This window comes from Pteronotus mesoamericanus, unplaced genomic scaffold, assembly GCF_021234165.1.
Source record: "Pteronotus mesoamericanus isolate MK-2021 breed Mesoamerican mustached bat unplaced genomic scaffold, CSHL_Meso_final scaffold_54, whole genome shotgun sequence".
In the NCBI taxonomy this organism is placed as follows: domain Eukaryota; kingdom Metazoa; phylum Chordata; class Mammalia; order Chiroptera; family Mormoopidae; genus Pteronotus; species Pteronotus mesoamericanus.
Window position 1 is genome coordinate 49,163,334 of NW_026555321.1, and position 13,308 is coordinate 49,176,641.

Consider the following 13,308-nt stretch of genomic DNA (forward strand, 5'->3'; position numbering starts at 1 on the left):
AAAACATTGATAATAATGGAGGAAAAATAAAAACATAACACTCACATATAACCCCCTTTCTCCAAATTATACTGGTTATTTTTTTAATTTTTTGCATGGATATATTTTTAAAATATTTAGAAATTATTTCAAATTTACAGAGAGCTATAAAAATAATAGTACAAAGAATGCTGTGCACACTCTACCCAGATTCACCTAATATTAACATTTCAACCTATTGGCTTGTCATTTGTTCTCCTTCTCTCTCCCCACACATAACAATTTTTAACCATTTTTAATGTTTTGTGGACACTCAAGAGTAAGGTGCATTTACCATGGCCCTTTACATTAAATACATTAGAGTATGTTTCCTAAAAATAGGGGTATGTAATTGCTTATTTGTAAATGCAATAGGAAAATATGTCACTGAGTGAAGTATATTCATATTATGGCTGAAATAACACAAGTGACATATTCTCATTTAAATTTAAGGTGACAATTTGGGGCAGTGCATTTCCCTAGGACCTTAGGTAAGCCCATCAAAATATAACTGGTGAAGTGTCCCTCACTGGACCTTAGCATAAATGTGCATAATCCATTACAGAAGCTGGAAAATTATCTGCAATATATTTATTGAACATAATTGACACAAGATTTCTTTTAAAATATATTTTATTTTATTCTCTTTATTTGAATGACTCTTGGGAAGAAAAAATGTGGTAAAAACATCGCTTTAATAATAAGGGATAAGGATACTGTGAAAATGTCCATATCCCTACATAAATTGCTATGGAAATTGCTTTATAATTGCAACAAATCTTGATGAAAAACGTCAGCTAAAATTACAAAGCAATTAAATAAATTAACATGACTGCCAAATAGATATTTTAGTATCCTAGACCCAGCCAAGGACTAATCCATATGTTCTTTAGATTCTTTTTAAAATTCAATGTATTAATTTTTAAAATGTTTTCTAAGGGAATTACGCCCAAAGAAATATGCCAAGAGCCTGGATTCTTGGAAGCAGCTAAACTGGATTTGAATCTGGATTCCATCACTAGTAAACTGCATCCTTGAACAAGCCACTTACCTGAGCTCCCCATACCTCAACTGCCATACTCCTAACATGGGGATGCTAACTATGCCTCTCAGGGTTTGGGGAGGATTAAAAGAGACAAGACTTGTAAATCACTTAGCACAATACCTGGTCCATAGAGTAACCGCTCAATTAGTGGTAGATATTATTAAGCAGTAAGGCAGGTCTAACATGTTTTCATAAGATTATAAATTACATCATCTCTAATTAAACTTAAATCTAAACTCCTATGTCTCTTCCTTTTTCTCCACTCCTGAAAACCTTGGAATAAAGAATACCAGCCAAACCATGCTTATATGAGTCTATTAATACTGGACATATAAATCAGGTCCAGTGTTATGAGCTCTTAAGTTTGTAGTTTTTCTTTCTTTCTTTCTTTTTTTTTTCCCAATGACTTCATCCACTCAGCAAATATACTATGGCAATTAGGATAACAACATATAATAAGACACACAAAGAAAAAGAACATTGAGGAATTAGCTGATGCCGGGAAAGTGCAGGGAAAGTGCTGCTTCAAGCATGCCTGCTCATTGCTAGGTCATCCAATTATTAATCTTCGTATGTTCTTGCCTAGCTTCTAGTGTTAGACTGTTACTCAACAAATGTTAGAAAATCATTTTTTTTAACTTAGCTTGCTCCCCCATAAAAGAATTATATAAATCATACAAATCATTTAAAAAGAGAGAGAGACACACATAAATAAGGCACAAACGCCTAATGAGAGCTTGAAAAGAGACAAGGGAGAATGTGGGCTTCAGGAGTCATGACAGAAATGAAAGGACAAGGGGCGTGGAAGAAAGAAGACTGATCTAAAGGAGGACCTATGGCGTACCGTGCTCTCTGCTGGGGGTGCTGTACTTCTCAAAACATCAGTAATAGTGATGAGGAAATGGAGTCCCACGAAGTCTCAGTCACCTGCTCAAGTCAACAAAACCAGCAAGTGGTAGAGCATGCGAGCCGCTGCAGCCCACCATACCCGAAAGTCCCTCACACCTGACTGTTCTAGCCGCGAGAAAAAGAGGAAATGCCCAATTCAGGAATGTACACATCCTCCTCCTGACTCACTGACGGGGTAACTTAGTATAGATTCCACTCTGATGGCTTCAGTGCTCCGTAAGGGACACTGCAGAAATGAGAAGGGGTCATTGTGTTTTGGGTTGTCACAAGCATGGGGTGTGCTCCTGGCATTTATCAGGTGGGCGTTGGGAGAGTAACAGAGAACCTTCCCACCTCCCTCACAATCTTTGGTGCCCCTCCCAACATTCATGTGGGTGAAAATTTGTTCAGTTACCTGAGCCCAGACCCTAATTCCAAATTATATCTAAATATAAAGTATTTTTTCTAATCTCATGGTTTTTTAATTTGGCATAAAACTCCTTAGACTACTGCATTCCTTTGTAAAACACAAATCATGCCCCAGCTTTTACTTGGTGGAACAGGAAACTGTATGAGAAGTGATCCAGCAAGCAGAGGGGAAAATCCCCTTGATACAGGCAATCTTGTGTTTAAAGTGTTTTCTATTTATATAATGCTGGGCCAAGCACTATAAAAAGTACAATAACAAATGTAAAGCATAAGAATTCAACCCTACCCATGAATCTGCTTTGTTGGCAGAACATCCCATTATAGGGGGTGTTTTTAGCAGCACCACATTTAAAGTCATCTGTTAAAAATATACATATTATGTAGGATGGAGAACCCTATACCAAAGTATGAGCCACTCACTTCTTTGTTTTAATTCTTGGCTTCTTTGAGGACAATCCAATAGGAAACCAATGTAGAAAAAATATATTTTGGTGGAGAAGGAAGAAAAGGTTAGGTGCAGGTAGTAAGGGGGTGAGTCAGTGGCAAGGAGGAGTCTCACAACCACAGACCAGCCAGGGGCACAGAAGAAAATACAGTGTTGATGGGTAAAGGTAAGCGGAGAGAAGAGTTGAGGACTGATGGAAAATTAATGAAGACAAATGCTGACTGTGTTATAGGCAATATACATGTTTGATTGAACAGAAATGAGGCAGGATTTAAGAGTTGAATGGACTTGAGTTCAGACCTTTAATAATCTGTGTGTCCTCGATGAGGCCAGAGTTAGAGATGACATATATTTATGTTATATATAGATAGATAGATAGATAGATAGATAGATAGATAGATAGATCGTGGCAGGGTACCTCGTACACAGTAGGAGAGGCCAAAACTGAAGAGCTATTTTTGCTGTTACTGGTGACAGTTTTACAACAGGCTAAGCTTTGTAAAGGCTAAAGCAATACCTGTTGTAGACAGCACTTAGTTTTGTTAGAGGACAAGAGCAGTACACACAGCGAGAAGTTCCCAGTGACTTCTATCTGGTCAGTCCAGGGGATGGTGTAGAACTGTCTAGTTCATGAATTAGGACCTGAAGCATTCCACTCCTGTGAAACACAACCTGAACACAGGGATACGCGTTCAAGGAGAGAAGCAGTGTACCAGTGCCCAGTTCTTTTTCCTGGTCCCCTACTGATAAACTGGTCTGGCTCAAATCACCAGCTCGAATTGAAGAATGGGCTGACTTTCAGTAAGCAGTGTTGGAAATAGCTATGTTTAAGAGAAATGAATAGGTTCAAATATGTTTAGAAATAGCACAAATAAAGACTAGGATCCTTTATGTTTACCACCACATCAAATTTAAATTGTCTTATAGATCTAAGAAATTTAGTCCCTTTGTAAACTCCTTTAAGTCAATGATGAATGCCTCTTACACAGGTGACAGTGGGTTTACTGTCAGGCAGAGCCTTGATCGACAAAGGGTTAAGCTACAGGACAAAGTTACTTATCCTTTCCTCTCTCTGATGACCTTTGGTTGAAAAGAAAAGAGAGATCCTTAGAGAGGAGCCCAGAGAAGAGAGGAGAGTGGGGCGGGATACCAGGGTGCCATTCAGCATTCCAGAGAACCAGTGCTACAGGATGAGTTGTATCTTGTTTTGACAGCCACAGTGTAGTAAATGACAAGCCCTGTCAGGTGACACATTTATCTACACAGGAAAAGCAGCCATTCCAAAGCAAGCACCTCAGATGTCACATCAGCTCAGACAAGAAACCATAAAACAGAAAAGCTACCAACACGGGGCGGGGCGGGGGCGGGGGGTTGGGTGTCCAGACCACAGCCAAAGGAGTGTGAATGGGCACTGCCATGCCAAGCTCACAGGAGCCTTGACTTGCCCTCTGGGCCTGGCTTACCAGCCAGGTAATCAGTGGAGTCCTTATTATTAACCCTCTAGGGGCTCAAGTCCCTGAGCTGCCTTTTATTCTAAAACTTTTATGGCAAAAACAGCCCTGCAGTTTCTCCCAAATGTGAAGTAGCCAAGAAAAAAATAAAACAGAAAAACAAAGAACATCTTCACCCATTTCTTCATTTGTTCACTCATTCAACAAATATTTATCCCATGGCCCAGGCACTAATCTAGGTACAGGCTGGTCACTGAGGCAGCTACAGTCACCGGCCTCAGAAGAGTTAGATTCTAATAGGACAGACAAACAGGCAGCAGGCCCGGTGGGAGTCACAGAGGGTGATTCTGGGCACACTGATGAGGGCAGTAGGTGCAATCCATGGAGGCCTTCCTGGAGGAAGTGACTTAAAGCTTAAAAGGGTTAAAGCTTAAAAGAAAGCTATGAACTGGTTACATGAAAGGCAGGGAAATGATATGTATCCAGTTATAAAAGGACACCAGGCGTGTTCAGGGGATGGATGAAGTTTGTATGGCTGAAGCACTGACGGAGAGGAGTTTGGGAACCAAAATAGAATTTGAGGGGCAGGAGACAAGAATATTATCCAGATGGTTCTCAGGAATCAGAGAAGTGAGCAGCACGGATGACATTTACATACATTTCAAATTCATTTATTAAAAGGTGGTTTTCATTAAGTATGCAAAGAAGAGATCTAATGAAAAATAAGATAAACCTGGATATCCCAAGAGAATACTGCAATGATTGTTAAAAGCTAAATAATCATTAAGCAATTATTAAAATTCCATTGTACACACCAGTGAGTTACCTGAAATTCAGAGAGAAGATACTTATTTTTAAGATATTGTGTCTTACATAGCCCCCACACCCAAAACATAAAACCCCATGATTTTAAATAGCTAAAACTAAAATTCAGCAATGAGAAGCTTCTCTTCTTTTTTTTTTCCGTTCGCAATGGTCCACGTTCTACTGCTCTAATCACACTGTTATTTATTACACCCCACATAAGAGTCAGACAGAACTGTCTGAACCCCGACCACGCCACTTGCTAACTGTCCGACTCCAGGCAAGCAATTCACTTCGCTGAGCCTGATTCCTGTGATGGACCCATCTCCGAGGGTTGCAGGTAATGTCTGGGGAGGCGGTCATTGCAGTAGGTATTTCTATTTCCACTTTACTGAAGTGTGAACTAGATCAAAGAGGTTATATGATTGCACAGGTCACACAGCTACACAGCAGCCCCAGGCTTCACACTAGGACTTCTGACTCATTCTCATCTAGTTCTCTTTTCTGTCATAATTATTTTGGAGGGGGGGGGTGATTTTCAATGGTAAATAGAATTACATTTCAACTATGAAGACCTTTTTCATACTGCAGAAATAAAAGTTTTTGAATAAAGAGGGAGTGGAGAATAATAACTAGCAAAAATAGCACTGGATGAATACTGTAAATGGGTGAATTATATGGTATGTGAATTGTATCTCAATAAAGCTATTAAAAATTAAAATAGCACTGGATGAGACGTAATACAGCCTTCAGAAGGGGTTCACTTTTGAGGAATCCCCATTTGCTGCTTCATTTTCTTACCTGTGAAATAGGGCTTCCATTACCTGCCCTGTCTTTGCCTAGGCGTCAGGATAAAACGGATCCTCAACAGTAAAACCCATCATGATGCACCTAAGGCTCTACTGCACTAGAGGACACTGCAAAGAACTGAAGATCAAAGGGGCTTTATTTATTAATTTCTAATGATATGTGAGCCTCCTAAAATGTATAGGTAACGAAGGCTAGCCCAATTGGCAAGCACCTGTTCATGAGGTCATCCCTTCTCAAAATACTGATGTCACTGAAATAGCAGCAGCAGGAAGTTCTGGGAAATAGAGATTATATAAGTGTGTTTCCCTACGGCACGGTTACATATACCAGGAAAATCCGTTCTCCAAATCGAGGGCTTCCTCACCCATTAGCACGACAGGCTGGTAGAGAGAGGTTCTGCTTTACCAGTCGCAGGGGTCAAAGAATCAAAATAAACACAAATGTGGCCAGAGATATCCGAGCCTATGACAGAATCCTAAGTCCCGCCTGGCCTACTCACGTTCAAAGACACACACACTGCGCCAGACTCGGAAACAGGCCTCTTCTGAATTTCCTTTCCACTTTATGAAGGAAATATAAAACGAAATGTTACGTGTTTTCTTTTTCAGTAGGAAGGCCATTTCCATGTTCCAAATTCCTAATTTAATGGTTTCATAGAAATGCAGCATCAACACCAAGGCCTTTATACAAGCAAAGATAAAACATGATTTTCCACAATTTTTAAAAGGATGAGATCATTTTTGCCCCAGTTCCTACATAATGGTAAGCTTAAAATCAAGCCTTTTAGCTCACAGTCAGGTGCGATAAAATCAGTGGAAAACATAAGTGGGAAAGCATGCCAAAATTGTAACCATAGTAACACCACAGATGCGTCTAGAAATGGTGTGCTCGTGTGCTTCACTCCCCACTTCTTAAACTGGAATCTAAGTCAGGGAAAAAATTATACAGAGAACAATCATGATTCTGCAATTACGAAATTCTGAAAAACTGTACTCAGCCTGTTCTAGAACTTCAGAGGTAGCTGCAGTACAGCTACAGAAACAGCCCTGATGGCTTAAAAGATGCCACTTAGCAGTTACCTAATCTGCCCATGGCTCTGTTTCCTCTTCTATAAAATGGGTATTAAAAATCCCAACCTCAAAAGGTTTTTCTAAGAGTAAAATTGGACAGTATGTCAGAGGCAGGAGACCCAAGGCCCTGGTTACTGTTAAGCCTGTTTTTATTGGCTTACCTTAGTGCCTTGGATCTATAAAAATAGCATGATAATCCTGTTTCACCCATGTGACTAATATTAAAAATTATTACTAATCCAAGTGTAAGGAATTATTATTAGGATATTATCTGGATTATACTTTTCAATTCCAGTGCTGAAAGCCCAAGAAAACTGAGAGCGAGAATGTCCCATTAATGCATTATGACATTTTCTCTGTCCAATGCAGCTCTGCCACTCTGCAGAAAGGGGCTACTTTGGGGCACTGACCCAAGTTACTTGAAGTCAACCTCTTTTCCTCTTGGAGCCTTGGTTTTATCAGTAAGTAAATTGGAGGGCAGGGGTCTATTCTAAAATCTGATCTCTAAAGGTTCCAGTCTAGAGGTATGGTCTAAGTCCTTGCAGATCTACGGCATGCCTTCACTTGGGTTATGTTTATTATTTTGCAGTAGTGTCAGGAAATATTCACACTCTGGCACATTACTTGTGAAACATTATCTTTTAAAGAAAACCAAATCACAGCAATAAGCAGGGTACCTTGACCTTTAATTTATTCTTCATTTTCCTGGTTAAAACACAATACTTCTAAAAAGGTATTTCAAACTCTGAAGGAGGGGTAATAGAGAGGAGACAAAAATACCTTCCAGAATCATTCTTCCTTCTATTTTGAATGAAATCAAATAATTGTATGTCTTTCCAGGCTTCCTACCTTACGACTGGCTGTGTAGGGATGAAGTGTGATAGTGGATGATAACACTTCACCTTAACTGAGTTGCCAATAATCTACCTCATAGGCATCCCCCTCCCTCCGCGCTCAGTCTGAAGGCCTGGTCCACCCCATGAATAACAATTTCAGTTAACATTTCTGGAGGCTTACACCCTTCCCATACTAAACAAAATTGACATACCTCATCCCACTTACTCCTCATAACAGTTCTATAAAGTTATTAGTATGACTGAGATATCCTTTTTCACTAATGTGAAAACTGAACATTACAGGAGAAATAACTTGCCTGGCATTATAAGCTAGTACGTGGCCGAGCCAATCCTGGGAAGCCATGTAATTCACCTTGCACTCTTCTGTGCGTCTCATTGTTGATTATGATTCTCAGACTTAACGGAGGAGCCACTAAGTGAGCAAGCTACCACATGTTCCAGACCAGTTCTCTTCTCTCCTCCAACTTTTCACACACCCATCCATCAGAAAGGTGCCCAAACCGGTTACTTACAAGGCACAGCATGGCGATACAGATTATCCCTTATGGTCTGCTGGAGCTCATGATCGGGAGATCCTTTCTGGAACCGCTGGTTGAGAAAGTGTCGTAGGTCCTTGTTCAGCTTTCCTCCTGCAGGAAATGTATAAAACAGACAGAACACATCAACAACAGGGCTTCCCAGAGGCCAAGTAGCCCAAGAGCTATGTGGGAAAGCCACAGGAAGCTCTTCTATTCAGCCACCCTCAGTCATTAGGAGGACTGACTTCAGGTTTTTCTCTGCAGAGGAGGAAGCAAGCAGGAATGTTAAGAGTGATAAAGCAGCATTAAAACAGCATTAATTTGGGGGCCCCATTTCATGTAATACTAGAAGCCTAAGAATTTAAACGAGGTTATTATATTAAAAATAAGTGACACAGACATTTGCAGACACCATTAGAGAGAGAGAGAGAGAGAGTAAATGCTGACACCCTAAAGAGGACAATCTAGCAATAACTGACAAATTAGGAAATGTTCTTTGCCCAGGGAGCCAATTGGTAGAAATCTGCCCCACAGATATACTTGCAGAAGTCTGACAGAATCTCCAGTATTGTTAATTGCAGTATTTTTATAACCACGAATAAATAAAAACAAAAACAAAAAACCTGGAGACAACCACCAGGGATCAACCAGTTAAAGCAGTTCATCTAAATAGTAACAGTGCAAAAGCTAGATCTTTATGTGTTGATACTGTAGAAAAATATGTAGAATAGTGCATGCTGTCTGATCCCTTTTGTGTAAAAATAAAATTAAGAAAGGAGAGACCATGTAATAATGGAAGAATCATCAGAAAGTTTTTTTAAGTACATTTTCTCGATTATGCTATTACAGTTGTCCCATTTTCTCCCCTTTATCCCCTCAGTCCTGTACCCTCTTCCCTCCAGCAAGGTCATGTCCATGGGTCATATATTTAAGTTCTTTGGCTTCTCCATTTCCTGTACTATTCTTAACCTCCCGCTGTCTATTCTGTACCTACCAATTATGCTTCTTATTCCCTGTACCTTTTCCTCCATTCTCCCCCTCCCCCTCCCCACTGATATCCCTCCATGTGATCTCCATTTCTGTGATTCTGTTCCTGATTCTGCTCCTTGATTGCTTAGTTTGTTTTTGTTTTTGCTTTTGTTTTTGTTTTTGTTTAGGTTCAGATGTTAATAGTTGTTGAGTCTGTTGTCATTTTACTGTTCATAGTTTCTGGTCTTCATCCTTTTCTTAGATAAGTCCCTTAAACATTTCATATAAGGGCTTGGCGATGATGAACTTCTTTAACTTTACCTTATCTGGGAAGCACTTTATCTTCCCTTCATTTCTAAATAATAGCTTTTCTGGGTAGAGTAATCTTGGATGTAGGTCCTTGCTTTTCATGACTTCTTTCCAGCCCCTTCCTGCCTGTAAGGTTTCCTTGGAGATATCAGCTGACAGTCTTAAGGGAACTCCTTTGTAGGTAACTGCCTCCTTTTCTCTTGCTGCTTCTAAGATTCTCTCCTTATCTTTAATCTTGAATAACTTAATCATGATGTGCCTTGGTGTGTTCCTCTTTGGGTCCAACTTCTTTGGGCCTCTGAGATTCCTGGACTTGTATGTCTATTTCCTCCACCAGATTGAGGAAGTTTTCTTTCATTATTTTTTTCAAGTAAGTTTTCCACTTCTTGCTCATCCTCTTCTCCTTCTGTCACCCCTATGATTCGGATGATGGAATGTTTAAAGTTGTCCCAGAGGTTCCTAAGCCTCTCCTCATTTTTAAAAAATTCTAATTTCTTCATTCTGTTCCGGCTAAATGTTCATTTCTTCCTTTTGTTCCAAATCATTAATTTGAGTCCCAGTTTCCTTCCTTTCACTGTTGGTTCCCTTAATATTTTTCTTCATTTCCCTTTGTATAGCCTTCATTTCTTCCTCTATTTTGCAGCTCTACTCAATCATTTCTATGAGTATCCTGATTACTAGTGTCTTGGACTCCGCATCTGATGAGTTGGTTATCTCCTCATCACTTAGTTTTTTCCAGAGTTTTGCTCTGTTCTTTCATTTGAGCCATATTTCTTTGGCTCAGTGCACCTGTTACATTGTAAGGGGCAGAGTCTTAGGTATTTGCCAGGGCAGGGAAACCCAGGTTGCTGCGCTATGGCAGTGTATGTGGGGGAACGGTCAGAGAGGGAACAATGCTATTTGCTCAGCTCTTGCCCCACTCTCCTTCACTTCCCCTGCTACCCACAAGCAAACTGCACCCTTCTGATGCTGATTTGAGGGTGAGTGGGTCTGTGTATCTTCTAGGACTCTGTGGGTCTCTCCAACAGACTCTCCTGTGAGACTGGCAGTTTCTGCGCCACCAAACCCCCCCAGTTTTTACAGCCAAGGTTTTGAAACTTTCTTTTCCTGGCACTGGAACCCTGGGTTGCATGGTCTGTCTCACTCCCCAGTTGTTCTTCCTGGTCTGTCTGCCTGTGAATGTGGGATATCCTGGTCTGCCAGCCATGGCCTCGCTTGCCTGGTCCCCTGGCCACCACTTTGCTGCACGTCCTGTCTGCCTGGCTGCCCATCTCCGCCCCTACCCCTCCGCCAGTCTGGATAAACGTTTCTTCTTTAACTCCTTGGTTGTTGGACTTCCATAAATTTCAATTTTCTGGCGGTTCTGGTTGTTTTTTGTTTTTAAATTGGTTGTTATCCTTATTTTGGTTGTGTAAAGAAGCGAAGCACATCTACCTACACCTCCACCTTGGCTGGAAGCCTTGATGTTTCATGAGAATGTTTTAACAACAGTTTACCTTAGGGAGAAGGTCTTGAGTATGGGAAATAAAGGAGATACCACTCTTTATTTTAGAGACAGAGAGAAATATAGAGATCTCACTATCCTGTGTTGACACACAAACACTAAATACATATTTCTTTCTTATTAATGTTGTTGTTTAAGTAGTAGTTAACTGGGTAGAGCTTTGTGTTTATTTCTTTGTAATTCTCTACAGTAATAGAACAAAAATAAAGCTAAAAAATTATATTGTTACAATTATAAGCCATAGAAAGAAGGTAACGGTTTTGTTTTTAATTATAAACACAAACTATAAACTACAGCAACTACATAATGCCTGTATATCAACCTAGATAACATTAGTTCTTAATGGAGAAAGACACTTCAGTGACATCTAAAAATAACAAGGCTCAGATTGTCCTTCCATTTTTAGACATGATAAAAATTAGGTAAGAGCATTTCTAGCCCTAGAGAAACAATGCAGCAATTCAGTATCTGTGCAAGCCACAATATTCATGTCTTCCCCATGGTCAAAAAGAGTAAATCATGAAGATGACAGGAATAGTTAGGATGATGATATGTCCTACCTAGGGCAGGAAACTACTGATCTTTATTCTAATGTCATGTTCAAAACAAGATTCCCTGCAACAATTGATCATTTTAGAATATACTAATAAAAAACAATCTGAACTATTTAATTTGAGTTGTATTATACCTACAGTTTCAAGAGGCCAAAAAGAAAATACATACATTCAAGTCAAGCTTAGGTCATTCAATAAATATTCAATTACTCATATGTTTTTTTTATCCTCACCCAAGGAGATGTTTATTGCTTTTAGAGAGGAAAAGAGGAAGAAAGGGAGAGATACATCAATGGGAGATAGAAACATCTATCGGTTGCCTCTCACATGCCCTGACCAGGAACCAAATCCACAACCTAGACATGTGCCCTGACTGGGAATTGAACCCATGACCTTTCGGTTTATAGGACAATGCTCTGACCAACTGAGCCACACCAGCCAGGACTCATCAAAATACTTATTGAATGAAGTCAAACACACACACACACTTCACTTACTCTCCCATAAAATGAGCACAAGGTTTAATAAGACATTTTGCAAAATAATATATATGATTTGCCATTATGCACATGAAAAGATATTCAATATCACAATTATCAGAGAAATGCAAATTAAAACCACAATAAGATCCTACAGCATACCCACTAGTACAGCAAAAATCATAGACTGACAATCTCAAGTGTTAGCAAGTGTGTGGAGCAACGGAACTTTTGTACATTGCTAGTGGATATATAAAATAGTTCATTCACTTGGGAAAACAATTTAGCAACATCCTATAAAGTTATAAACCTTAACTAACCAAATGACCCAACAATTACACTTTATTCAAGCAAAATGAAAGCAAGTCCACACACACACACACACACACACACACACACACACACACACATACACACACACATAACATGTAGATGAATCTTCATAGTAACTTTGTTCATTAAATAATAGGCTCAAATTTGAAACAACCCACACGTCTATCAACAGGAGAATGGATAAGCAAACTGCATTATATTCAAACAATAGGATGCTATACCACAATTAAAAGGAGTACATACATAATATTAATGTCTCAAATACATAATGCTAAGAAAAAGTAGATGCAAAAGAGAACATACTGTACAAGTCTATCTTTACAAAAAGTTTTTGTAAATGCTAGCCAAATTTAGAGTGACAGAGGGGCAGTTCAGTGGTTACCTAAGGGTAAACAAACACTGGAAATGGGCACAGGAGATTCAAAGGTCTACGGAGCATAGCAATGTCAATTTCTTGGCTTTGTAATTGTGCTATAGTTATGTAAGATGTTACCACTGGGGAAAACTGAGGGAAGGGTACACAGGACCTCTGCATTCACAATGATACTAAATTAAAATATTTTAAAATGGGGAGCATAAGGAAGCTTTTGGGAGGAGATGTCCGTAAAATATATCTTGGTTATCATAGTGACATCACAGATGTATACAGTTGTCAAAACTTAGAGAGCTATACACTCGTATGTAAACAAGTACATTTTATAATATGCAAATTATATTGTAATATGATCTATTTCAAAATTTTAAAATATACATAATTATTGAATGACTATGTAGTAGACACTGTTCTAAATGCTTAGTTCTCAAAGTCTTAGAAAACTGAAGTAA

General features: G+C 39.3%; 1 protein-coding gene across 13 annotated transcripts in view; it reads right to left on the reverse strand.

Moving 5' to 3' along the window:
* MAGI1 (membrane associated guanylate kinase, WW and PDZ domain containing 1) overlaps positions 1-13,308 on the reverse strand; it is a 613,456-nt gene that overhangs the window by 231,408 nt on the left and 368,740 nt on the right. For all 13 annotated transcript variants that reach the window (XM_054595357.1, XM_054595351.1, XM_054595350.1 and 10 more), the window contains exon 2: positions 8,330-8,446. In XM_054595357.1, coding sequence (XP_054451332.1) covers positions 8,330-8,446 — 117 coding nt within the window. The remainder of the gene's footprint in view (positions 1-8,329; positions 8,447-13,308) is intronic.